General features: G+C 30.3%; 10 protein-coding genes across 10 annotated transcripts; 3 read left to right on the forward strand and 7 right to left on the reverse strand.

Annotated features, from left to right (window-relative positions):
- Positions 1–579: 579 nt before the first annotated feature.
- Positions 580–2,274, forward strand: GO595_006167 (XYPPX repeat family protein; the record flags this gene model as incomplete). Its single annotated transcript, XM_067919490.1, has 1 exon — positions 580–2,274. The coding sequence occupies one exon, from the start codon at positions 580–582 to the stop codon at positions 2,272–2,274; it is 1,695 nt and encodes a 564-aa protein (XP_067773763.1).
- Positions 2,275–3,501: 1,227 nt separating this feature from the next.
- On the reverse strand, positions 3,502–4,470 carry GO595_006168 (Vesicle transport v-SNARE protein; the record flags this gene model as incomplete). The annotated part of the gene is made up of 1 exon (XM_067919491.1): positions 3,502–4,470. One exon carries the CDS (start codon positions 4,468–4,470, stop codon positions 3,502–3,504), a length of 969 nt encoding a protein of 322 aa, XP_067773764.1.
- A 292-nt stretch (positions 4,471–4,762) lies between these two features.
- GO595_006169 (STE family protein kinase) lies at positions 4,763–5,809 on the reverse strand (the record flags this gene model as incomplete). Its single annotated transcript, XM_067919492.1, has 1 exon — positions 4,763–5,809. One exon carries the CDS (start codon positions 5,807–5,809, stop codon positions 4,763–4,765), a length of 1,047 nt encoding a protein of 348 aa, XP_067773765.1.
- Positions 5,810–6,498: 689 nt separating this feature from the next.
- Positions 6,499–8,259, forward strand: GO595_006170 (XYPPX repeat family protein; the record flags this gene model as incomplete). Its single annotated transcript, XM_067919493.1, has 1 exon — positions 6,499–8,259. The coding sequence occupies one exon, from the start codon at positions 6,499–6,501 to the stop codon at positions 8,257–8,259; it is 1,761 nt and encodes a 586-aa protein (XP_067773766.1).
- Positions 8,260–9,591: 1,332 nt separating this feature from the next.
- Positions 9,592–10,878, reverse strand: GO595_006171 (CAMK family protein kinase; the record flags this gene model as incomplete). The annotated part of the gene is made up of 1 exon (XM_067919494.1): positions 9,592–10,878. The coding sequence occupies one exon, from the start codon at positions 10,876–10,878 to the stop codon at positions 9,592–9,594; it is 1,287 nt and encodes a 428-aa protein (XP_067773767.1).
- A 498-nt stretch (positions 10,879–11,376) lies between these two features.
- On the reverse strand, positions 11,377–12,375 carry GO595_006172 (uncharacterized protein; the record flags this gene model as incomplete). Its single annotated transcript, XM_067919495.1, has 1 exon — positions 11,377–12,375. One exon carries the CDS (start codon positions 12,373–12,375, stop codon positions 11,377–11,379), a length of 999 nt encoding a protein of 332 aa, XP_067773768.1.
- Positions 12,376–13,184: 809 nt separating this feature from the next.
- On the reverse strand, positions 13,185–13,541 carry GO595_006173 (putative ring-box protein; the record flags this gene model as incomplete). Its single annotated transcript, XM_067919497.1, has 1 exon — positions 13,185–13,541. One exon carries the CDS (start codon positions 13,539–13,541, stop codon positions 13,185–13,187), a length of 357 nt encoding a protein of 118 aa, XP_067773769.1.
- Positions 13,542–19,241: 5,700 nt separating this feature from the next.
- GO595_006174 (Myb-like DNA-binding domain containing protein) lies at positions 19,242–20,060 on the reverse strand (the record flags this gene model as incomplete). The annotated part of the gene is made up of 1 exon (XM_067919498.1): positions 19,242–20,060. One exon carries the CDS (start codon positions 20,058–20,060, stop codon positions 19,242–19,244), a length of 819 nt encoding a protein of 272 aa, XP_067773770.1.
- A 1,100-nt stretch (positions 20,061–21,160) lies between these two features.
- GO595_006175 (uncharacterized protein) lies at positions 21,161–22,267 on the reverse strand (the record flags this gene model as incomplete). Its single annotated transcript, XM_067919499.1, has 1 exon — positions 21,161–22,267. One exon carries the CDS (start codon positions 22,265–22,267, stop codon positions 21,161–21,163), a length of 1,107 nt encoding a protein of 368 aa, XP_067773771.1.
- Positions 22,268–24,626: 2,359 nt separating this feature from the next.
- On the forward strand, positions 24,627–27,344 carry GO595_006176 (uncharacterized protein; the record flags this gene model as incomplete). The annotated part of the gene is made up of 1 exon (XM_067919500.1): positions 24,627–27,344. One exon carries the CDS (start codon positions 24,627–24,629, stop codon positions 27,342–27,344), a length of 2,718 nt encoding a protein of 905 aa, XP_067773772.1.
- Positions 27,345–27,348: the final 4 nt, after the last annotated feature.

Here is a 27,348-nt window from a genome sequence, read left to right on the forward strand (position 1 = left end):
ATTAATTTGCAAAGAGACACATTTCACAGGCATTTACATTTTCCATTTTTAATTCATGCAAACAAACTTAAACTTAAGCCCATTTTTATTTTCTATAGTGTATAGTTTAATCACAATAACCGCTATGTTTTACGCACGAGTTTATCATTTTCATTATTGTATCAATTTTTTTTTATTCCTCTAAGAGAAGCTACACGTTTCTTTATCAAAGAATTTCTTTTCTTTGTTAATTTTTCATGGAAAATTACAAATTGCAATTTTATGTTTTCATCAAACAATTTTTAGTAGTTATAACATATTGAAATGTTCTCATATAAAATTATAGTTGTTACATAAAGCAGTTTCAATCAGTTCTTTTGTTATTCCATTTGTTCAAAAGTTGTAGTTTTTTATTTTTAAATTTTGAGGTTAAGTGTTCAATACGTGAGCGTAAGAATTTGTTTCAATCTTGGCAGAAAAACTTGATCGTACGGCTCAATTTCTCATTTATAAACTATTCATTTATTTATAAACTATTGAATTCCATGTATACTTAAAAACAAGAAAAAAAGTCAATTTAATATCACATATTTTATATAGATGGATGGACAAAACCCTCAAGGGCAGTATTATACCCCAACTCAACCAGTATACACGCAACCTTATGGATACGAACAACCAGTAGTTGATGCTGGTAATCCGTATGCTCAAGTAAATCCCGATCCAAATCAAGCGAATTACCAATACCAACAAAATTACCAATACCAACAAAATTACCAATATCAACCTAATCCATATCACTATCAACCACAAACGGGAAATTATCAATATGATTCCGAAAACATTAATTATCAAGATCTTCAAGTTGAACAATTCTCTTCCATTCCATGTGATCAAACTTCATATTCTTGTTATTGGGAAAACCCACAAGCATTTGAACCTCAAACATATTCACAAAATACCAAAAAAGAAACCAAATGCAATGATATTTTATATCTTATAGTCTTCTTAATCAACTTAGTTATTACCATAGTTGTCTTTATTTGGCTTGTATCGAAGAAAGCTCCAACTGAATCAGAACCTACAAATGAAGAACCAAGTGACGTTGACAACTTCAAGAGCCTACTTTGGAAATCCATTGGCATTAGCTTTGTTATCGGCCTTGTACTTAATATTATTCATGTTATTTATATTGCAGCCATTCCAGTTATTTATATCAAATTTGGGTTTTTCATAGGCGTTGTGATTAGCATCATATACATTATCTATCCAATGATTCATTACACATTATATTGGTTCTTATGTTTTCCCGGAATATTATTACTTATATCACTTCTTATGTTTTGTATCTATCGCGAATATATACCATTTTCTGCCGCATGTCTTCGACAATCCATCAAAATCATACTTCGAAATCCATCTATTTTAGTCATCATAATCATTGAAACTATATTAGATTTAGTCATCTGTGGAATCTTTTCATTAATGATATATTATATCCAATATCATAACATTAGTGATGCTCTTTACATATACTTAGTATTTTCATATTATTGGATCTCATATACATTTGGTTATGTAATGTATTTAACAGGCGCAGGTTTAGCAGGAACTTGGTACTTCTTAAATGACACTGAATATTATCCGAAGTCACCTGTTTGGGAATCATTTAAACGCGCAGCTACGACATCATTTGGTAGTGCGTCAGGCGCAGCTTTATGGCTTGCCATCATTGAAGCATGTCGTGCGATTATCAGATTGGATATATCTGATTCAAACTCAACAGCGCAAGTGATTCTGATCATTCTTAAAGTGATTGCACATTGTATCATATGTATAATCCAATGTTGTTTCGCGTGGATTAATAGATACGCTTTGATTTATTGCGCTTTGTTCGGCGTTCCATTTAAAGAAGGATGCAGAAGATTTATGGAGTTATCATGCAACAGATACGTAGAAGTGATTATGGAATCTTCAATGATTAGACATGCGCTGACATTTAATATGTTCGTGTTCGTAATAGGTGGCGCTTGTCTCGGATATCTGTTCGGACTTTTGTTGGATGATAATAATGTTGGAGCTGTGTTTTCGACATTTTTCTCCTTGTTGTTCACTTGGTCAATTTACTTGGTCTGCGATTTCCCAATTGAAACTGTAAGTGATACTTTGGTCATTTGCTTCGCTGAGGCTCCAGAAAGATTGAAGACAACAGCATCAGAGCTATATGATTCAATGAAGGATCAGTTCTCGAAGAAATTAAGGAAGAAGATCGAAAAGAGAGCAAATAAACACTGAAATATGATTTGAATAAAAATGAAATTAATAATATGTTAAAAAAATTTAAAAATAAATTTCGAATAATGTTCAACATTTATTAAGTTCGAAAGTCTTTGCTGCAACTTTGAAACGAAATTACAGAAATCACAAAAATTGTTCTATAAATTAGTCAACAGCATTCCGACATTACTCAATAATAGATAAATTTTCGAAGAAATTAAGGAAAAAATTGAAAAAATAGCAAATAAATTAAAATTTTGATATGAATAAAAACGAAATTAATAATATGTTAAATAAATTTCAATAATAAAGTTTGATTGCCGTTCAACATTTATAAAGTTCGAAAGTCTTTTCTGCCACTTTGAAACCGAATTACAGATGAAATAAAAAACTGTCAGAAAAATTCTATGCTCTACACAACAGTGTTCGATAAAAAGCGTTAATATTTTCTTTGCGAACGAAACCAAATAAGGATACAAAAAAACCGCCAACCACCAATTTTTGACCGTTTGAGATGGGCTTTTCAATTAAGCCGTCATTCATTTTCGGGATGTGCAAAGAAGTCGACATGGAAGAAGAATCAGAATCAGAAATATCACAAAAGAAAGCTAAGAAAAGCCCAAAGATTGGTGATCCACCTTCTATAAGTGAAAGTTCCATAGATTTCGCAAATGAAGATTTCGAAATAGAAAGAACTGAATATTCAAGTTATACGGAAGAATTTGATTCTGATTTGTCTTCGTCTTAAAACCTTGGTACTCAGATCTAATAAATTTTATATTGTTGATAAACAAGTTTATATTTGATTAAATTTTTATTCAAATAAACAAAATACCTCTGTCACAACAATTTTTTTAATGTATTTCCAAATGAAATTTTTAATTCGTCCTAATCTTTTTGGCAATAGATTTTTTCTTCTAATTTTCATTAATCTTGCTTATCTTAATTAAAAAAGCAGGTATAATGTTGTTGATTAAAAAGCTTATATGAAAGTTTAATGGAAAGACAAAAAAATCACATTCATTGAATATGATCAATAACATTATTAACAAAGTTTTATAATTCTATTTCTATGTTTACTATCGCACAGATATTTAATTGCTAATTTCGTTATACTTCTTGTGTATTACTTCAGTTCCAATTAGATCTTGTTGAGTTTTGCCATTTGTTCTACTCAAAAAGTTTGATTTTAAACATCAGAAAAAGTTATTTCGTTTTTAATTTGTGAGATTTACTCTGTGAGTTTTACTCAAATGTTTCTGAATTCTTTTCAGAGAATATAAAACTATATGAAATTGTTCCACCATTCACCAGAGAATCTTGTCTTTGGTTGATCGTCTTCTTCGCAGCTGAGCCTATATCGATTTCATTTGTTTCTGCAATAATAAAATCAGTTGTATTGTAGATTTGGAACTTCAACTTAGTCTTATAGCTGCTTCCAAATGAGAAGTCAGAATTCCAAGATGGACTGGGACCAGAGATTGGTGATGTTTGCTTTGAGTTATCTCCATTTGTCACTTTGCAAGTGTACGTAACACCTGCTACACCTCCAAAGCCACTAGCACTAGCGATTCTAACCTTGAGGTAGTAAACCTTCCTGAATTTCCAATAAAGTGAAAAGCCTAATAATGCAAGTAAAATGACAACAATAGCCCAAGAAAGGAACTTGTTGAATATAGCTCTGAGGAACATTGCCTTAGCACGGCTTTCTCCAACCTTACCTTCAACTTCAATTTCGTCAAGATTACTGTTGATGTGTTCAATATGTTGTCTATCTTGGAGTAAAGTATCTTGAGTGGCAGCTGCTGTGTTTAATGTATCATTACCAATTGCAATTGCGTTATCTAAGTTATCAATGATAGCATTACCCTTGTCAACATTTGATTGAAGTTGCCTGTTTTGTCTATAAGCTGGATCATTTGTTAAAGCTTGACGTTTTTGACGAAGTTCAGTAAACATCTTTGAATGTTGTGTATGGAATTCTCTAATTTCTTGGTCATAATAAGAACGTTCTGATTGTGGCATTGATTTTGTTTCGTTTGTCATCTTATTCAGCATTGAATCCAGTTGTACCAAATCTTGTTCAATTTTATGATCAAGTCCTTGGCGTTGATTATATGGGAGTGAATCAAGCCTTTGTAAGTCAGATTGAATCTGCTCGATAAGGCTTTCGGTTGATGTAATTTCGTCGTCTAATTTCTGGGTTATGCTCATCTTTTTAGAGCAGGATTGGTATTATAATACGGTTAGGTGTCAATTTTATCGGTTTGAATCAATTTTTATAACTTTTTGATAAAACATGAAAACAATACGCAGGTGGTCCAATTGACAAAACTTTGAGAACTTTATATGAAAAAGATAACTGATGAAAATTTTCATAATGATTCCAATTATTTGACGTTTTTAGATTAAAAATAAGAATCAAGTTTAACCAAACGCCTCAAAAACTCCTTTATTAATTTTATGTTCCATATTGAATCTCTGTCTTAATCAGATAAACATATGGCTATGATGAAGAAGGTACTTCATTGAGTAGCTCTCTCAGAGATTGCTTCTTCTTTGTGACCGACCTAATTGAATCTCTCTTCTCTTTTCTTTCTTGTTTCTGCTTCATAAGTAGTTCTTGCTTTTCTCTATTTTGTCGTTCAATCAACGCAGTAAACTCTGGTGATTGCATGACCAATTCTGGTGTTACATTTGAATTCGAATTCTGAATAACAGATCCCATATCTCGCATAGATCTTGCACCATTAGCGTTCATGTTCTCAGAGATCAGAACATGTTCCCGAAGTTGGGAAAGTGTTGGTCTATGATCAACTGGTAATAAACATGTTGTAATAAAATCTGCTATTATAGGGTCTGAGACATCAGATATAGCCTGTGGCATGATTCCCTCTAAAATGGCATTGCGTTTTGTCATTGGTGAAGAGTATTCATTATATGGTTCAACTCCTGTTGATATCTCAAGAACTGAAAGTCCGATCTGCCAAATATCGCTCTTGGGATCAGTGATTATGGACTTGACTTCAGGGGCAGATGTTTCTGGAGGAGTTCCAAATAATAACATTTCTAGATTTGGTGGTCCTAATTTAACAATTCCATCTGAACTATCAATGTAAATGTTATTACAACAAATATCACCATGAATAAGAGGTGGATTTCTTGAATGATAATGTTCAAGACCATCAATAATTTGACTACACCAATTTCCAATTGCAGAACGTGATGGGCTATGAACAACTTCAGCAACATAGCTTCGAATTGTTTGCAAAGAAAATAATTCCGTTATATAGATAAAAACTTTTCTTGTTTTATCGATCCAGGCTCGATACAAAGCAATAAGATTAGGGTGAGAATTTGATCCAATGAAGTTCACAATCTGTATTAGGTTGTTAAAACCATTTTCTGTTGAACCTTCAATATAAATTTCATTCCATAAACAGAGAATTCCCTCGTTTTGATCAATTGCACGATATGAGACTTGGATCCCAGAGCGTACAATTACCTCTTCTCTTTTGAATCGCCCTGAGGGATCCACATTATAATCTTCCATTGTCTGACACTTTCCAAAAAGTGTCATATTATTTTCATTTTCATTCTATAAATGCTCATTAAATTTCTTTATTATTAATTATTTAGCTTTAAAATTCAAATAACCAATGAAAGAAGAAATTGTTTTTTTTTTAAATTAATCTAAAATGTATTTTTCAGAATAATGTAATTTGATAAGAATAATTTTGAATTACCAAAGTATTTCATTTATAATAATGCATTGCATACATTTGACGTAATAAACTATAGTATTCTATTTTGTGAAAAAATAATATTTATTAATTTGGAAAAAGAGATTTTTTATTCAAACCCCACATTTAAAGACCGTTTATCAACGGTCACTCATAGCATTGAAAATAAATCCGATAATTCAGATCAAATGTATTCAATAGGTTTATGTCATAAATTTTACAACTGAAACGTTTCAATGATCTGCACGATATTATCAGTAAAAACTTATTATAAACATGATTTTTCACCAAGGGTTTTTATAAGAACAACAATTTTATGATTATCCTTCAGCATCGAATTCGGAAAAGATGTTATAAAAGGCGTTCAGAACATGTGACAAACCAACGGTTCATGACAAAACCACACCAATTTTGAGTGTCATAGTCGATAAACCGACCGGATTTTACTATGAAAAAGTTTTGTCGTCATAAGGTTAAACCATTCCAAAATTGACAAAAAATGTCTGGAAATCCTCCAGCTTCTGATCCAATGTATCAAGCAACGATACCACTTGAACAGCAAAATGCTTATTCGCAACCTTATCCACCACAACAAGGATACCCACAACAGGGTTATCCACCACAAGGCTATACTGATCCAAACATGCAACCAGCCCCACAATATGCTCCACCACCTCCTTCATATCAGCCACAAACATACACACAAGGATACGTTGATCCAAATGCACAATATCAACAAGGATATTATCAACCTAACCCATACAATTATCAACCACAAACAGCAAACTATCATTATGATCCTAACCATATCCAATATCACGAAATGCAAGTTGAGCAATGGGCCACAATTCCATGTGATCAAACAGCTTATTCATGTTATTGGGAAAACCAACAAGCCTTTGAACCACAAAATTACTCCCAAAACGTTAAGAAAGAAACCAAATGCAACGACCTTTTCTTTGTAATATTATTCCTCATCAATCTTATTGCCACTATTGCTGTCTTTGTTTATCTTCTTATTGCCAAAGACATATATAAAGAAACTCAAAGCACATACCGTCCATTGGAAGTATTCTTTAAAGAAAATCTTGTCAAAACTTTAGGCATAGGACTTGCGATTGGTGTTGTCATTAACATTGTCCATCTTCTTTACATGACCTTCCTTCCAGGCGTTTACATTCGTCTCGGTTTCTTTATCTGTGTAATTATTGCAGTTATTATAATTATCGTTCCATCATTTATATATGGTCTTTATGTTCTCTTTATATATCCAGCAATCTTTTTGTTATTTGCATTGATTTGTTTATGTTGCACACGTGGCCGTATTGAATTTTCAATTGCCGTATTAAAGCAAGCATGTCTAATTTTGCTTCGTAACCCATCCATCTTCTTATACATCTTCATTGAAGCCATTTTTGACATTATTCTCAATTGCGTATTTTCATTAATGATCTTCTACATCCAATACAAGGGCATTAACAATGCGTTATATGTCTACTTAGTCTTATCCTACTATTGGATTTCATATACCTTTGCATATGTCATCTACACAACCGCATCTGGCTTAACGGGCACCTGGTACTTCCTTAATGACACGGAGTACATGCCCAAGTACCCCGTCTGGGCCTCTTTCAAGCGCTCCATGACCACCTCCTTCGGAAGCGAAGCGTGCGCCGCCTTTTGGCTTGCAGTTGTCCAAGCATGTCGTGCCATTATCCATCTCAATGGCAACAACAGCCAAGTTATTATTATCCTTAAGGTCATTGCGCTCTGTATCTTGTGCATTATTGAGTGCTGTCTTAAGTGGATCAATCGTTATGCATTAATCTATTGCTCATTGTTTGGCGTTCCATTCAGAGAAGGCTGCAGACGATTTATGGAATTATCATGCAACAAATTCGCTGATGTATTATTCGAAGGATCGATCATCTCGTTAAGTACAACGTTCCATTTGTTCGCATTCACATTGGCCGGATTCTTCGCAGGTTTCGGCATTGGTTATGCGATGGATAAGGAATACAGTTACGTGTTCATATTCACCTGCGTATTCGCATTGTTCTTTACATTGGCAATATTTTTGGTAATCGACTTCCCATTCGAAGGTATGACAGACACATTGTTCATTTGCTTCGCTGAGGCACCCGAAAAATTAAAGACATCGGCGTCGGAGCTATACGAAAGAATGAAGAACTCTTTCTCTGACTCAATGAATAAGAAACTCGATAAGGAAATTAAGAAAGGAGAAAGGAGAAACCAGTGAATGAAAAAGTTTATATTCAGTTTAAGTAAACCAATTTGAAAAAGAAAATTTTCAATTGTTAAATGAACAAAAAATATTCGAATATGGCAACAGACTTAGTGAAATATCAATGTCCGCCGAATGAATTTATTTTCATTACAAATGATATTAACTCATGCGGCGGCAGAAAGAGCTTCATAAATCAAACGAAACATTAATTATATTATGTTTTAAAAAGTCACTTTTACATGATAAATACTTTTTGTGATTACGATAATAACCGCTCCGATAGGTTTTTTTGTAGTCACTTTTCAAAAAATGTGTTGCCATTTTTTTGCATACATGCTTGCCATATTTTTAGAACTTCAGGTGGCAATGAAAGAGTCTAAATTCAACAGAACGATTTCTGCATAACCACTTGAATATGCTTTCATAAGTGCTGTTTTGGGTAACTTAATGAATTTCCAAATATATTTTTATGAATTATCAAATTATTATAATATATCTCAAATAAAACAAATGAATATCTTCAGCATTAATATTAATTTTTTTTTGTTAAAGAAGTATTTGAACCATTTCTGTATAGACATTTTTTTGAAGCATTTATTAGTGCCAAAAATATTTAAAAAAATTGTAAAAATTTTTATAAAGCGATAAAATATTCGGGTAGACTGAACTACACCCCCGGAAAAAATACGTTATTTACGATAGAGGACTATAGACATTTTATGGTGAAAATGATCGTTCGATAAAATTTCAAATAATGATTTTCGGCGTTGCAAATTAAATTATGTATTTAATATAACGGTTATATTGAATATGGGTATAGTTCAGCATAAGAGTTTTTGCTCATTTTATTTTGATGATCCGTTTCATGTTGCCACCCAAATATTTTAATAAAAATTTAATAAAATAAACAAACAAACTTTTTTTAATTTTCCAATTTTTGAATAAAACAAGGACTGAAAAAGACGTTTATTTTAACAAAATCAGGTATATAATGAGGTCGTGACGATCCAGAGGACCCTAGGGGCCTCACTCCTCAGGGGGTAGGTCACCAAAGCATGATTTGATATATAAACGGTCGGAAATTGTACTTTACCATTTTCTGATCAATCCATCTTAATAGGGTAATCCAATATAAAAATTCTGAATATTTTTGCGGTAAAAATTAAAAAAATAGCATTCCATTTGAAATGGATATATATATAATTTTTTTAAATAAAATGAATATTATTTTTTGTGTGCTTAAGCCTTAAGGAGAATCTATAATTCCTTTTGAGAAACATAAAGAGCATACATAGTATATTTATTCATGGAGATAATATTTTTATTATATTTAATAACATAAATTCATTTGTGAATTGAGTGTTTTGAAACAATCTGTGGTTTTGCAACAATTGTTCTCTTGATAATTTTGTTCGGACTTCCCTGTGCTGTGAGATGCCGCATTGTTCCTGTTGCTGTGGAAAGTCTCTTTGAAGCATTTGTTGCTCGAATTGAAGATTGATTAGATGTTCTGATCGGAGCCGGGATATTTTTCTTCCTAAGCGAAGCAGTTCTTGTCAGCTTAGGTGTTGGCTTAGGCCTAGCACTAATTTCCACATTACTTTGATCTGATTTACTTTTCGAGATATGAGGCAAATTTGTTCCATTCTTCAACAAGCGAACTGTCTTTGATATGTTAAATGATGGGAAAGAATTATCTTTTTCTATGAAACTATTTGGTAACTTGAAGCTATCTTCAGATATTTCTTTTCCAAAATATCGGTCTATCATTCTGAGGCTTATCGAAAAAGTGGGACACATCGGTTGAAACTGTACTGGGGTGCCCCGAAGCCATTTGTGATTGAATGCCTCCTGTATCGTCATCCGTTTTGTGCAGTCAACCGTCATTAACCCCCGGATGAAGCTTTTGCAATCATCCGACAAGAAACTTGGAATGACATATTCGCCTCGTTTGATTTGTGCAAAAAGTTCGGCTTGTTTTCGCTTTGTCCATGGGAGTTGACCTGTAAGCATAGCATACAAAATGACACCAACACTCCAAACATCTGTGGTAACTCCGTTATAAGGTTTCCCAGAAATACACTCTGGTGATGCATAACAAGGAGATCCACACGGTGTGTCAACAAGCCCATTCGGTGGGATAAAACGTGAAAGTCCAAAATCTGAGAATTTCACTTGGCCTGAATTACTTAAGAGGAGATTTTCTGGTTTAATGTCTCTATGAGAAACAGACATGTTATGAATGTATTCGAGTGTTTCGAGAATTTGTCGAACAAATGGTTTTGCTTCTTCTTCTTTTAGGTGATTATGGTCAACTATGTATTGAAATAACTCTCCGTTTGGACAAAACTCCATAATTAAATAAAAATTGTTTTGATCTTGAAGAAGTTCATATAGTTGAACGATTCCTGGATGATGCATTTGCTGGTTAATTCTAATTTCTGTTTCAAATCTTTCATGAAGGGATTCACTATTTAAGCGTGATTTTGGGACAATTTTACATGCGTAGTATTGATGTGTTTCTTCATGATGAACAAGCTTAACAACAGAAAAAGCGCCATCACCAACAGTACCCTTTAGAGAATAAGGTCCGATTTTTCTTGGTTCAACTACTTTCAAGGCACCATTCATTTGTTATTGTAAACCACAGAAAGCATGTCCAAAAAGTGCCTCGCCGATAGCGTTGTAAAAAAGAAAGAACGAAAATATTTTTGGAATTGCAACGAAATTTTATATATTTTATGAATATTTAAACCCAAAAATCAAAATAACAGTTTCTAAAACCAAAGATATTAACTCATTTCCAATAGAATCATCAAAACTTATAACATGGTACTGAATGCCGATCAAAATCCATTTAATTCGTTTTTTTTTACATTTTGATACACCATTAAATGTTTTAAGTTTTAACAAATGAATAATCAAAAAATATTTCATTTTACACCACATCTAAATCGGCAAATCTAAAACTCAAAGATGACATCAAAATTTTCATTTTTATAAAGTGAAAACTTTTCATTGAAAAAAATCATGGCCCTGTTCAAAAGTCCTATTGAAAAAGTCGCATTTTCACAACCAATTTTTGGCTATTTAAACGTATTTCATGTATAAAATTTTCCACTTCAAATTTCAATAACTTTCTTCATCGATTTCGTCACAAACTTTGAATATCTTTTGACTTAAGTTCATTGCTTCGTAACGTACTTCTTCAACATCAGAGTTCTTTAGTAGATCCAAAGCATCGTTCAATTTTTCAACTAATTCAGCTGAGTAAATTTTAGAAATTATTTTGCCATTCATTCCAACGCATAACAAATATTTGAAACATTTGACAATTTGTAAATTCATTTGTTCATCACATGAATTAATTAAATCGAAACATGTGTCAATGAATTCAACAGATATTATCTCTTCTATTTGTTCAGTGTCGAATTGTTCTAATGCAATTAACAATGGTTCGATTGCGAGTTTCTTTAGTTTGAAGTACGTGTCGCATGTAATGATGTTGAGAAGACAATGGAATACATTTGCGGTATACATTGGTATTATTAACATCCAATTGGAGTTAATGATGAGTTTAGTATAAAGACAAAATAATTCTTTGATTTCGTGCGATTCGGATTGTGATAGTATTGACCATTGTTCAAAGTTTATAGGTATGGAACACTTAATTTCATTATCGCATTTGGTTAAGATTATGGTAATGAATTTCATGACTTCAATTGTGACTTCTGGATTTGGATTTAATAGGTTTTCAAGGATGAAATAGATTTGTTGTGTTCGAATTAAATGATGAATTGTATATGGCTGGATTTCAAGACATTTACAATATCCTTGTAACGAATAAATGTTTATCTCATTGTTAATCGATAAATAGCTGTGAAAAAATTCACTGATTCTGTCAATTAATGGGAAGATAATGGAATTGTCAACATAAAGAAGAACTTTTAAATAACACATAAAGGATGAAATGGTATCACTATCTTCATGAAATGAAACAAGTCCTCCAACTTCTTCATATAGCTGATTGGTAAGTGAATGTACACGTAAATCAATTGACGCATAATTTAGATTAACAATGAGATTAAGACATGAAAGAAAAAGTTGCGCCGGTATTTCTTCATGCATGCGGCTAAGAATTTGTTGATAAAAATCATCTGTGGCATTTGAAAGCATGTAAATAGTTTGATGTTTAAAATAAAATAACCATGCAACTAAATCAAGTACTTCTGATGAATCAGTGTGCTGATCAATTAGGTTTTTAAGGAATGAAAACAAATCATTTTTTTCAATAACTTGGAAAAATTCATTAAGAAATATTTTTGAAATTTCATTATGGTAGTTTTCGAAAAAGCTAAGCAGTCCTTCTAATTGTGATTGATTTGTTTCTTGGTATAATTGTTTAATAATCTCATCGAAAAAAAGACGAAAATGAACAGAGTCCATGTTTGGGTCATAATTTCCTTTTAACATTAAAGACATTTTGTGTTTTTTGCTGGGCATTGCGCCTTTTAATTTGTACGAAATCATTTATCACGAGTGAACTTCATCAAGAAAAAAGTGGCAAGAATTTGGAAATAATTAAATCATTGCTTATGACGTGGTTTGAGCTGTATAATATCTGTAACCAAGAAAACGTGGTGAGGCTATGTAATAATAATTGAAAAATCTATTTTTCAAAAGATATTAATTTAAAGATCTTATTGATAAAAAAGTGAAAGAGAGTTCAATTTTTCGATCTTAAAGCATTAAAAATGATGATTTTGTATTAAAATGTATACGTTTTTATGATCCATTAAGATCTAAAAGTATTAAAACCTAATTTCTGTAATTCTTTGATGTTTCATGCAAACAATTTTGCTTAAATTCTTTCATATTGTAGTTAGAATTATGTTTTGGACTTTACATATAGAAATTTTTATGAAAAGAAATAATATTTAATCTACAGCTTCCCATTTTTCACCGCAAATAGGGCAATTTGGATTGCTTGCTATCCATTTTCTAATACAATGCATGTGATATGAATGTCCACAAGCACCTATCTCTGGTGGGCATGGCTCGAGTACATCATCTGCTTCACACTGTGCACATGGCCCAGCTATAAGAGATCTGCAAATTGAACATAAATCATTATCATTTTTATTGCGTGATAAATATACTGGATTAAATCTTAACATTGTATATCGAGGTTCTTTAACTTCAGTCTTTTTTGGTGGTGGTTTTCCTGTTGCTGGTGACCTTATCCTTGTAGGCCTTGGTGCTGGGCGGGGTGCTGAATTAGTGTTTTCAGACATATTATTTCATATCACATATCGTGAAAAGTGCCATTAATTGGATTTGTTCTTTGCACAAAGAAATATTAAATCTATTTTAAATACTTAAGTCCAAAGGGTCTCTTAAGGATTTAATTTCAAATTAAAAGTCATGGTGTATTAAAGTTTGCTTCAAACATTTGTTTTTTTGAATACAGATGATTTCAATTGGAAATTTAATATATATGATGGTTGTCTTAATTGGCTTTATTTTTTCTCATGGAACTACTAATAAAGTCAATGATGTTAATCAGCAATCTTGCATTATATTGAATGATATTTAAAAACATTTAAATGGGTTTAAATAATTTTTTAATTTTTGATCATACTCAGATTGTTCATCATCTGTTTGTAGTTTTAGGCATAACCTCACGAAAAAAAAAATTAACATAGAACACTTTTTTTGTGTTTTATGGAAAGAAATACTTTCAAAAACCATTCCGATAGTAAAATTAAAATAATTATTTATTCAACTTATGAGCAACACAAAAGATATAGAAAATAAGAATGTCACAGCTCCTTCTCATGCGCCTGTAAAAGAAGAATCCAAATCGAAAAAGGTAAAGAAAGAACATAAAGAATCCAAAAAATCCAAAAAGAAAAGCGAAACGAATAAAGAGGCAAAAAAGGAAACGAAAAAAGAATCAAAAAAAGAATCAAAAAAAGCGCTTAAAGAATTAAAGAAAGACAAAAAGAAAAAGAAAGCGCATAAAGAAGCAAAAAAAGGCAAAAAGAACAGAAATTATGAGAGAATTCCAATTTGGATACACGATACAATTGAAGATACAGATGACCCGTTTTCAGATGATTTTGGAGATGACATTCAAACTCCTATCGGAACACTTCAAAGCTCTTAATTAAACAATTTTTTAATATTTTTGTAAAGTAATTTTATAAATCTTATAAAGGAAAGTAAAAAAATCATTTAATTTTGATAATAAATTATGTCAGTACAAGCATAAAATCTACTGGTTCATTCATCGATGAATGCATTCATTATTATTTTTAAAAGTGAAATTTAATATAACTAAAAAAATCTCACTTATGCCTTTTATTATTTCGCTAAACATATCTTATTGGTAAATATTATTATTATAAATCTATGTAATTTATTTTTTATTAAATAATATTTGTTTTGATGTTAATGTATTATACTAATTGGTCTTAATTTCAATAATTTCTAAATATTATCTCAATATAAAAAATTATTTAAATAATGATATCAAATTAATAGGATCGATATTAAATATTTTCATAATTTACATAAATTCCTGTAAGTAATTTAACGATTTCTAGATGGCCTTTATGATCCAAGCAATGATAATATTTTCATTTATTTACGTAAATCCCTTTTTCAATCAAAAACGAAAGAATATCAAAATTACAATCCAAAATACATTTTTCTCCTAATTCTTTCAAATTACTAATTTCATTAATTTCATTCTCAAATAAATATTTAAAAATATTATTTTTATGGAAGATAATTGCAGCCTCATATACACCATTCAGAATCAAATTTATAAACATTTAACTGAAGGAAAAAATGCTGCTGTGAATATCAATGAGAATATTATTTATCAAAACAAATTTCTCATTTTTAAATTCAATACCTATATCAAATTAACATTTAAATACTTCATATAATTTCACCATAAATATTAAATTTTATATTTTTACATTTTTTTATTCATTACAATCTTTAGATTTTGACACAACGTTATAAGACACAAGATCACCACCATTATTACCTATTGAAATCATTGGTAATACCGGATGAAACTTAAACACCGAATCACATCCGATACTTTTAGATTGGAAGAACATTTGCCCCTTCAACCCCATTATCGCCAAGTTTTCCTTCTTTCTCGCAACAGCGCATAAGGGCACCAATTCATGTATATCGAATCCGACTATTTGCTGTTTAATTTTGACGTTATTAAATGTGTTATCCTTTGTATTTAACAAAGAACAATTACCAGAAGAAGTAGCGATATAAAGGAATTCTCCACCATTACGATTTATACCCAATTTTATTATATTTTCTTTTAAGTTTTTATTCATGAAAATGAAGTTATTTTTCTCAGTTGAAGGTACTCTTATATCAATACCTATTAAATCACCAGTGGAATATCCACAAAAGATTTGGTTGTTATTATTTGGATGAAATATTAATGAACTAATGATATCATGATCAGAAGCTATCCAATTACCCAAAATCTTTTGCGTTTCTAAATCCCATAAATTAATCGAATTATTACCACGTGCAGTAGCAATTTTAGAACTATCTTTTAATATAGTTAAATATTGTTCAATTGAATCACATATGAAATTAGAATCGACTCGAAACATTGATGAAAAATATTTGTTTTCTGGTTTCCATATGTTTAAACAACCTTTATTAGTTGTTGATATTATAAAGTTATCATTATTATAATTAAGGATTTGTAAGTCACTAATTTTCCCATTATTAACTTTAATTTTATTATCGTTACTAAGTTCATTATCTTCTTTTAAGTATATTATTGTATTATCTTCTAATGATATTACTGTGTCAACATTAGTTTGACTAAATGCAATATGTTTAACATTACTTTCGAATTTATATGTAAACTTTTGTTGTAATTCAACCGAATTTATTAATATGTTTCCATATTGTTTCGATTGTGTTTTATTAACATTTATGTTATTATTAATTGGTTCAATTCCTTCGTTTTTAATTGTTCGATGTTGTAATGTTTCGAATAATTCATTATTATTATTCTTAAAGTATTCATTATTAACAATATTATTATTTGAATTAGTTAATAATAATCCAAATGTATTTGTACTATTTGACCATTGTAAGTTATTAAATGGTAAAGTTTTCTTTATAATCGAAGGAGGTGATGCATGAAATTGTACATGTTTTTGTGTATTATTATTATTATTTGTATTAGTATTACTTTGTTGTTGTAATAATATCTTTTGGAAATGTTGTTTTGCATTTTTTGCATATGATGATACATATGGATGTGGATCATATATGAAATAATCGAGCATATTAAATGCGTTATTAAATATTAAACTTAATCCGTCTGTTTTTTGTGTGATGAAGTTATCAATTAATTTAATAAATGTAATGAAATCATTACGTTGATTATAATCATAATGAAATGATAACCAATTATTTAATAAGTCATTAAACGTCGAAAGTTTTTGGATGTTATGTATTGATACATAAGGTTTATCTTCGTAAATACATAAGAATTTACAGATTAATTTTAATAACTCAAATCGTACTAAATATGAAATGTCAGTAAAGATTGGAATAGATACCATTAATATTAATAAATTTAAGTCATCGTCATTAATTTGGATAAAACAACTTAAACAATTTAATGCTATAGATCGTACGAAATGTGAATTATGATATATTAAAGAAGCGATTTGAAAGTGTATACTTGTCTCATAAAAAAAACTTTCTTCGATTTCATATGAATTAATTTCAAATGTTTTACATATAAACATTAATGTCCATTGAAGTCGAACATTTGATATATTATTTGTCGAAAGAATTTCTCGAATATTATTAAAGAAGATATCGGAATAATTTAATTGTCTTAAATTCTTATTATATATTATAAAACAAGTAATAATACACGTGATTAAAGTTTTAGTTTTTTCATTTAAATTCTTATCAAAGATATAATTATATATTTTAGTAATATCAAAATCTTTTTTAATTTGATACATTATATCTTTGTTATATTCGATAACAGATAAAATGATAATACATAACGAATTATATTCATTTATATCTTTAATCGGTTCAAATAACTTTTGGAAATATTGGTTAAATGGTATAATCGATGAAACTTTTTTCTGATTCTCTTTCGAACTTAATATGTAATCGGAAATTAATTTAAACAAATTATCATTTTCCGTTTGCTTATAAAATGGCATTTGTAATAAGATTAATAACATTGAAGGTTTAATTAACGTTTTGTTCTTGATTAAATTTTCATATATATTAACGTCAGTAGGAAAATATGAAAGTTTTCGTGTGGGTAATATAACGAAATTAGATGTTATCCATGTGTCTAATGATGCTTCCCAATTAAACCATAACGGATGAATTGACATATTCGGTATTTTTGGATACGATATAGGAGAGATATTATATGATAACAATAAATATTGGGCTAAAATGAAGTTATGGAACAAAACTGAGATGACTTTATCGGTTCGAAATAATTTGATAAATAAATTGGTCGGTAAATAATCGGCAGAAATCGACTCAAGAATTAACTGTAATGTCAGTTTTAATTCATTGTTCCCTAATAATGCGGTGTTTAAACAATCTAATGGAAATCGTATCGATGGAAAACTTGTCCGATAATATTTCAAAATATGACATAAAATCGAAGTTTCTATGGGCGTTAGTAAACAAGAAGTCAAAAAATCACGTGGGAGCCGTGGATCTGCTGGAAGTTTTTCATTGGCATCAGTTGCACATAGGATTATTAAATCATCAACAAGATCAACTTTGCTGGTGTCGAGTTCATTGGTCTCTTTTATGATCGATGGAATTAATGTTCCGGCATTATCACAATCAAATATGAAAAATGATGGACTACGAATTTGTGAAACTAATTGACTTATTGGATATGGAACAGTTTGGAATTGTTGGGCATCATAACATGAAATACTATTGTTTGTTGGTAATGGATATCCATATCCAACATAATGAAATAAGATTCGTTGAAGTGGAAATTCTTTTCGTTGGGTGGCTAAAGTCTTGAAATTGTCTTTGGTGGGTGAAACCATATGGTAAAATCGTAAAGTATGACTAATATCTTGATAATGAGTTTTATAAATGGAATGAAGAATCGTAGGAAATTCGAATTTGGAAGAGGCGTCACTTGGTAAGGACCAGGCTAAATAAGGTGAAATACATTCAGTAGATGATGAATGAGTGTGTGGATATTGGGATATATGAGCAACATCAATATTAATAGATTCTATCGAGCTACAGATTGGAGGTATGTAAACATTATTAGAAGTTGAGAATTGCTCTAGATTAAAATCAAAATCTGTGAAAAAAGAAATATATGGAACTTTACTATCAGCAGAAACTTTAGGATTAATTGTTTGAAGATGTTCTTCTAAAGTTTTTTCATAAGCTGGTTCATCCATTAATGATAAACTTTTAAATGTTTGTGCTTTTTTCATAGTTCGTGAAAATTGTGAAGTTACAATCTCTGTTTCAAGATCTTCTGATGTTTCACCTGAATAATCATAATCGTAATCGTAAGACGCAAAATTTTCCAAACTCATTTTTTATAAAAAAAACGTTAACTTGACTTAAAAAGGCGCTCTCAAAATATTGACAATGCCCAGTTTTTGAGCACTTTACGTACCATTTTTTCTGCCTTTTATTTTCATCTGATAGCATTTGGAAAAAAATTCAAAAATAGGTTCATTTTATAATATTTATAGCTAGGCTAAGGTTTAAGAAAGGCACTAATTTGGAAAATTAAAAATTTTTGCCTAATTTTAAAAATTAATTAAAAAATAAATAAATAATTAAAAAAATTTCTTGAAATTGTCAATAAAAATTGATTTGATGAAAGCAAAAACAAGCTTTTTTTTTTTTTTTAAATGAAAACATTCCAAAACATTAAAACCAAAAACTTTTTAAATTTAATTATTTTGTTCTTCTTCCTTTTGCTCTTCATTTTGTTGTTCTTCATTATTTTGTGGTGCTGCTAAAGCAGATGCAAATTGTTCGAGTTGAATATTATGAAGAGCATTTGGATCAATTTGACCATTTTGTATAAGAGACGCCAGTGCTTCTGATGCCTCTGCTGTGATTTGAATATTTTGATTATTTAAAGCATCAAGATCTTGATTATGTTTAAGTAAAAGTTCTGTCATTGCTTGATCAACAATTGATGTTCCTTGGAAATCTTCTGGAGGAGTTCCTTTCTTCTTTAAAGTTGAATTCCATCGATTTTTAACGGAATTATCTGTTCGACCAGGAAGAAGTTTAGCAATTTCTGCCCACTTCTTTCCAATCTGTTGGATGGATGATATGATAATTCGATCTTCTTCGGCTGTAAAAGGTTCCTTTTTAATCTCTGGATTCAAATGATTACACCATCTCTCCCTGCATTGTTTAGCAATTCTTCCTGGGAGGAGCTCAGCAAGTGAACACCATTTAGAAGGACCATTGGTATTTACCCAATTTATAATAGTTTGATCTTCTGCATAACTCCATGAACCACGAACAATATTTGGATTTGCGACTTTCTTCCAATGAGCAAGAACTTGTTTGCCAGTTCTGTTTGGAAAATTTGTTGCAATTTGTGCCCAATCTTCAGATTGTTGAACAAGTTTTGATAAAAGTTCATCTTCTTCTGGTGTCCACTTTGATGCTCCTGATCGCATCCTGTTTCTAGTGCGAGTGGGAGCAAGTGCTGGTGGAGCTTCGTTTTGTTGTGTCGGAGCTTCTTCAAGCATTTCTTGTGAAGCAACCGTTAAATTAATTGAAATTTAAGGACCGTTAACCGCTTTGCTGGTTTTTGGCGCCTTTTTTTGGGGGGTGTCAATAAATCATACAATACGATTTCATGTTAATATTAATGGCGATATTGAAGATATTTGATATGTAAAGTTACGTGTTTATTTAACAAAATTCAATCGACTTTTTATTCAAATCATATTCAATCAATTAACTCTGAAATTCAATCATAAACTTAACTCTGAAAGTCTTAGTCTATTCAACAAAACTTTAACTCAAAAAAAAAAATATTATATAAATGCAATTGTAGATGCAAGATCAAAGGCATTTTTAAACTTAAGTTAATAGAATTTGAGTATGTTATTCTTTTGAAGATTTTTCCCACATTGTGTCTTTATATACATCTAATTTCACGATATATAAACTCATAATAAAAATTTTCATAAATTTATACCGTGACAACAAATATGTTTACAAGACATTTTTAAGATTAAAAAAAATCGATTTCAATTTATTTAACAAAAATATGAAAATTCTAATTCTTTTTAAAGCGTTGAAAAAAAATCGGCCAATTTCTATTTAATAACAAAGCTGACTTTCGATCTGTTATTTTCTTTATATTCTTGAAGAAATTTAACGACTTCTGGTCTACGATGCTCAGATGCTTTCATACGTGCTGTTTGAAATATCTGCTTTCAAAACTTCCTTTCTATTATGGGTTAGACCGCAAATAACTACTTTTATTGAATTCTTCTGTGCATGAACATATTGTGTTTATATCAATTTATCCATCATAAGCTGCATTATAAAGTATTGAAAATTGAGAATGATTTTTGTAGACATGTCAAAATTGACAAGTTTATTAATAACCAGTCTCAATTGACCTCATAGAAAATTTTCAAAACAAATGGCGCCGATGCGCTGGTTCAGTATTCAAAAAATTAAATGATAAACCTTTGAAAAAACAATGATTTTTTTGGGGGGTCCGAATATTGATGATTCCCTTGTGTGCGTTCGGAGGGGCTGCTGCAGAATAGTCTTACAAAAAGTTCAGCACTGAGTAAAGAATTTGCTAAAAATGTTTATTATAATTAAAATTTCAAATAGAAGGAAACGGCTGGCTTTCGCACATGATGTCTTGGAGACTTCCCAAGTTATTTGCCAAATAGACAATTGCATTTTGTTCAATTGAATCATTTGTATCTTTAATGAACTTTTGCTTTTCAACATCAATTTCATGAATAACTCTTTTCGAAATTGAATCTCTTTTTTGAATTGTTTCGTTATGTCGCGTTTGAAAGTCGTTTTCTAGTACGGAAACATTTTTAGCAATTTCATCATTTTCTTTCGAAGTAGAATTTGTTACTTGTTGATGCTGTTGAGATAACTGCAATAGAACTCTATGATGATCTTTAACCCTCGAAATGATATCCTGTAATTCCGCATTTATTTGTGCTTCGAGACCATTAATTGAGTCGAAAGTTTGTTGTTGATATATACCTAAAATTGATTCGATTTTCTTAATCGACATTTCTTTCTCTTTGTTCTTATCAGGTTTTGTTATTTCTAATGCGTTTTCTTTTTGTATTATTGGGTTTGTTATGAATATTTCATCTTTTTTGGATGCGTAAATTCTTTTCTGTTGTTTTCGTTCAGGTAATTTGGGTTTAATTGTCGTTTGTTGATGTTCCATTTTTAAGTTTTGTTGGAATTGTGTGCAACGCTTCGAGAATTCGGTTTGAATTGATTTGGGACAATTCTCAACAAGAAACTGAAACTTTAATGGTTTCTTTGTTGTGATTTTCTCAAACGCAATAAGTTTCTCTTTTGTTGTGAATCGTATTGTTTTGTTACTTGTTGAATTTTCGCATATTTGTGAAAACCTAAACACAAATACGTCGGGTAAATCAATGGATTTATGTATTATACATGCAACTAATGTGTCTTGGTTTATGTCAAGCCAACCTTCGCCTTCAATTTTAACTCCGTTACAGATAAAACTAGTAAATTTGACATGAAGAATATTCTTTGACATCGGGATTTTAGCTCTTTGATTAATTAACATAATAAATGAATGAATCGATTCACGAAAATTTGTTGCATTAATCGATGAAAAAGAAGATTCAAATTGGCCAAATACATTTTGAAGATGTGGTGACTTTGTAAGACATGACTTAACTCTCCATGTAAATTCTGTGACAAGCATTTGCGTTAATGAATCATTAGCTTCTTGTATTAATTTTAAACATTCCGAAATATGAACTTCACTAAAATATTGTGAAAATAATTGTCGATTCTTTGGACTTTGTGAAATTAATGTAATTAATAATTGAAATAATGATGATAAAACTGATTCTGGAAGAACTAAATTAAACCCTAATTCTCGGGAAAAACGTTCAATGATTTCTGATAGTATGATATTCTTCATATCTGGATTATTTGAACATATCGTACTAACAACTTTAAGAAAATCTGCAGTTTCATTTTCAAATTGTGCTTTTTCATCAAATAGTAACACATTTGTAAGTAAGCCTATATCAGGTACAAGTTCAATGGGTAATGTATCTTTGACAATTTTTAGAAAAAATGAAAATGCCTTTATATGTTCAGGTTCATTTGGAATATAAGGAAATATTAGCTTTAAATTCATGATTCCTCTTCGATCAAGTCTTCCATGTTTTGTTGAAAACAATGAATTCCTGAATTTTTTCCAGAATTCATGGCTGCTCGGATCAATTGGATTGCTCAACAGCGCTTGTATTGATCCCGCTTCATTATTGCCTCCAAGTGTCGACATCAAAACGAAATAAATGTTTTAACATCAAACATTTGATGCGAATTAACCGTTTTTACACAAAAAGTGAAAAAAGAAAATAACAAAAAATTATCAAATAAAAAACATTCTTGAAGAGAAATTCTGAATTAAATATGAAATATTGGATCATCTTCAATGAGAGCGTTGCTCCTTCCGAAAGAATCAATTGATGAGTTAGCTGATAAAAATTATAATTTGAATCACACCATATGCTGTCTTTCCCATCTTCTATTCCAATACTTGAAGCAAAAAAATTCTGTACAAAATTTGAATTCATAATTTTGTTTTTATGAGAAAATTTTATTAATGTGGTCATACTCATTTGTGAAAAGTGATTTTTTTTAAGTTGTATTCTGAATATTTTAAGGAAAATATAAATTTTTAAAAATTTTTGATCACAATAATCATTATTAAAAAAACATATTTTGATAAATATATATATATATATATATACACACACACACACACACACACACACACACACACACACAAAAAAATTACAAATTTATTGAGTAATATTAGGTAATTTTGGTGGGAAAAAAGCATAATTATATTGCAATTGATACAAATATTTAATGTATGCCATCCAAGAAAATGCCCAAAATGCTTCGCCTATTTCAGGTTTATTGCCTGGTCTATATCGAAATGCTTTTGCGGCAATTTTTAGTTCTTTTCTCATTTCGAGAATTTGGTCATTCGAATATTCTAAAAGTTGTTCATTTAATTTATTACTTTTATTTTCATTTATACGAATTGTAAATTTAGAATAATTCAATAAAACATTCTCAAATGGAAGCTGTGGTGGATCAAAAACAAATACAGGAATACACCCAAAGTAAACAGAATCATAAAATAATTTGTTAAGATATGTCATATCTTTCTTTTGAAAAACGCAAAAGTCCGAATTACCATAGTATTTTAGCAGTTTTGTATTGGTTCCGAACACTGCTTTTTGTTTAGAATCATGAGAAATTGAAGTTCCAATTTGAGATTTTCCTTTTGAATTTGTTTGATTTATGGAAAATTCATGAATAAATATAGTGTGTTTGCGGGTTTGAGTCCAATTAACTTCATCAAAAGGATGATCAGGGAAATATGAAACTTGTGGAATAATTATGTTGCGATGACCATACCAGCCTCGGAGAGTTTCGCCGATTTTAGGATTTGGCAACGCAGCAATTGCATTTTTTGTGTAGATATATTTGCTAATTTGTAAATTTTCTAAATTGAGATCAAAGTTTGATACAATAACATGATCTAGACCAAGTCTTTTATTATACCAAGGATTATTAGAACGAACTTCTTTGACGTAATTTAAGGTATCTTTCATATCTTGGAAGGATTGTGTTACAAATGGAAGAAAGAATAAATTTGCTTCTTTTGGATTTTTTGTAATAATAGGTGATAACATTATTTCACTGCGAAGTTCATCTTCAACAGAATATTGAAAATCTTTGTTATCAGAATTATTAATTTGTTTCAAATAATTAGAAACATTATAGCAATATATTTTTATTGGAGGGAAGTGATTATTGAAAAGCTCTATATTTTGAGAATTCTCAGTAAGGGGAATTGATTCCTCATTAACTTGTTTAAAATCAAATGGAGTTGATATCATAATAAAAGCGAAAAGGATAAAAATTATAAGAACTGCAATAATTGCATGCTCAAGTCCTTCTACTTTGGCATCCCGACGCAAGTACATTTCAGTTCCCAAAATTCAGAGTCTTTTGATCAGAACCGTTATTATATGGATTCAAAATGCCTTCCAACAACACTTTCCTATAAATATGACTTCATTGAAATACCTGAACATGAACAAAATGAACAAGTAGGAGGAATGGAAGTACCTGTTTATATTTCACCTAAGAAAACACCTTTAGATAAATATTACAACTCTATTGAAGGTACCATATTTGCTACAAGTAATGCCAAACCAGTAATCAATTGTTTTACCCAAGATAAGTTTCTACCAATATTTAGACCTCAAGATCAACCTGATTTATCAACAGTTCCAAATCCAAAAAATTACGCTTCATTTCATGATTTTTCAATGGCCTTTGAACAGTGGTATCGAAAAGCAATAGTGTTTTTTTCACCTGTTATATTACCAAATCCATTATCAGGAGAATTTTACCTTATTTCAATGCCAAAGATATTTGAAAGGGATGAACGAAACAATCCAGGTCGTTTCCGTACATTTAAACCAGAACTTTGGCCTCTTCTTCCACAAAATTATCTAGATATGGTTGATAAAATATATGATTCAAATAGTAAAATTGATCCAGATGAACTTTTTAAAGAGCAAATTCCTAAGAGAGATCCAATAATGTATAAGCACCATTTAACATCTGATGATCAATGGTGTAGCCAACTTGTTCCAGTTGAGCCAATTCCATTTTTATATGAGTTCTATGAAGATTATGAGTTTGCTTACACACAATGGGCCTCCTTAACATATGATGTTCTTAAATTTTTTCCAATCCCACCAAAAGAATTTGAAAAAATTGCCGCTCTTGACGTCATTAAAGATGACCAAGAAGACTTCTTAGCACAGGAAACTAATGATAGCGTGTGTAATCAATTTGATTGGGCACCAAAAAATATTAAATATCTCGATCGAGCTTCTATGAGTCTTCATGAACTATTTGTTGCAGACGTTGACAAATACGCTATCAAACCCAAAACTGATTCAATTTTATGTGTTTTTGATTTAGATGGCAAACAATTTGTCGATGAAATGATCAATTATGGAATCAAATGGGACTCAATAGAAAAGAATGAAATCATTCGGCCAAATAATTTTCTCAGAGGTGTACCAGAAAAAGACACACACAATGGTCAGATGTTAATAAGTCGCCGAAAATTTGATTTCAATTTAATTATTAACTTACTTAAATTCAATTACACAAGACAACAATTTTGCTCTTTAATGGAGACTCAAGTACCAGCTTTGAAAACAAGCGCAGCTATTGCATCTTCTGGAATAATCTCAACAAACGAATTTTTCGGTTTTATCGCGTCACTTTCTGTCACTTCACCTTATCACAAATACCGTTTGTCGAACTTTTTGTATGCAATTGTCAGAAATAACCCCGACGATACGAAGCTTCTTGATTTTCTATTGGCAGACGACCGTTTACCTTTTTTCTATCATTTCATTTCTTTAGTGTTTTATAACACACCAAAGAATAAAAATCTTATACCTATTATCAGTGATCTTAAGAACGAACAAAATTTGAAAATTAACAAATTTTATCTTCTTGAAAATTTTGTCACATTATTTAATGAATGTCTTGGCTATAAATTTTATACCAAATCGATTGAAATATGTCATAAGTTAGGATATGAATGTTCTAAATTACTTACTGATCGAAGTTACATTGAGAAAATCAGATCATCACCTGATGAAGATTCATATAAAGTATTAATGATGATAATTCAAAGTGAAACACCACAACTTCAACGATTACTTTTGGGGAATAACTTCTATCAATGGGTTTCCAAGAATGAGAAATATTCCAAAATACTTTGGTCAATAGCACATTCTTCGACTATTGAAACGTTTTGTAATATGTTTTCTAAATATGGATTTAATCCACAAGAACTTGAAACGTATTCACCTGAAGTCACACGTAACATTTGTTATTTCATTAATAATGTTTGTAATTATATTATTAATTTACCAAACAATTTACATGTTGATTTTTCAGGTGTTTCTTTAAATTCTATTTTTAAGTCTATTATTATGAGTTCTAATGAGAACATTTCGAAGTTATTAGTTCCGATTTCATTAATAATGAGTGACCCGAAGTTAATTTCTGATTTTAATTCGAATAAATATCAAGAATTACTTCTTGGTAATTGTGCGATATTATGTGCTGATCTGAATTCGTTATCATTCCCATTATGTTGTGAGCGTATTAAAGCATTAACATCATTCACTAAAATCGAAAATTGTTGTGTTACGATGACCGAAATTACTGATTTTAATGAAACAATTGTTGCACTTTTACTTAAAGATCAAGATATTACGAGAATGAAAAGTTATTGGAAATTCATTCAACTATTATCGCGTTATCCGAATGTTCTTTCGAACATATTAAGTGCACCGAATGTTAAAAAATCAATTTCGACAATCATTAAAATGGATAACCCTTTGTTATCGAGAAAATTTTTCGAGTTTTCGAATTATTTGTTTAATAAAAATAAAAACCAAAAGCTGAAGAAGTTGTTGTTGGATGCAGTAATGCCTTCGATAGGAAGAATCGTAACTATATACCAAACATTTGGCGGAATATATAAAAATGATATAGCACTAAAACATAAATTCATTTCCTTCTTGTGCGCAGTGTTCGCAATGAAAGGGCAGGAAACAGAGGAATTCATTCAGGCGTTCATTAAGCATTCGAAGGAAAATAGGTCGGCAATAGAAAAGAAACTGAATTCGTTGAAAAAGAATATGTGATTAC

The sequence above is a fragment of the Histomonas meleagridis genome (genome assembly GCF_020186115.1).
Source record: "Histomonas meleagridis strain 2922-C6/04-10x chromosome Unknown contig_40, whole genome shotgun sequence".
Classification (NCBI taxonomy): domain Eukaryota; phylum Parabasalia; order Tritrichomonadida; family Dientamoebidae; genus Histomonas; species Histomonas meleagridis.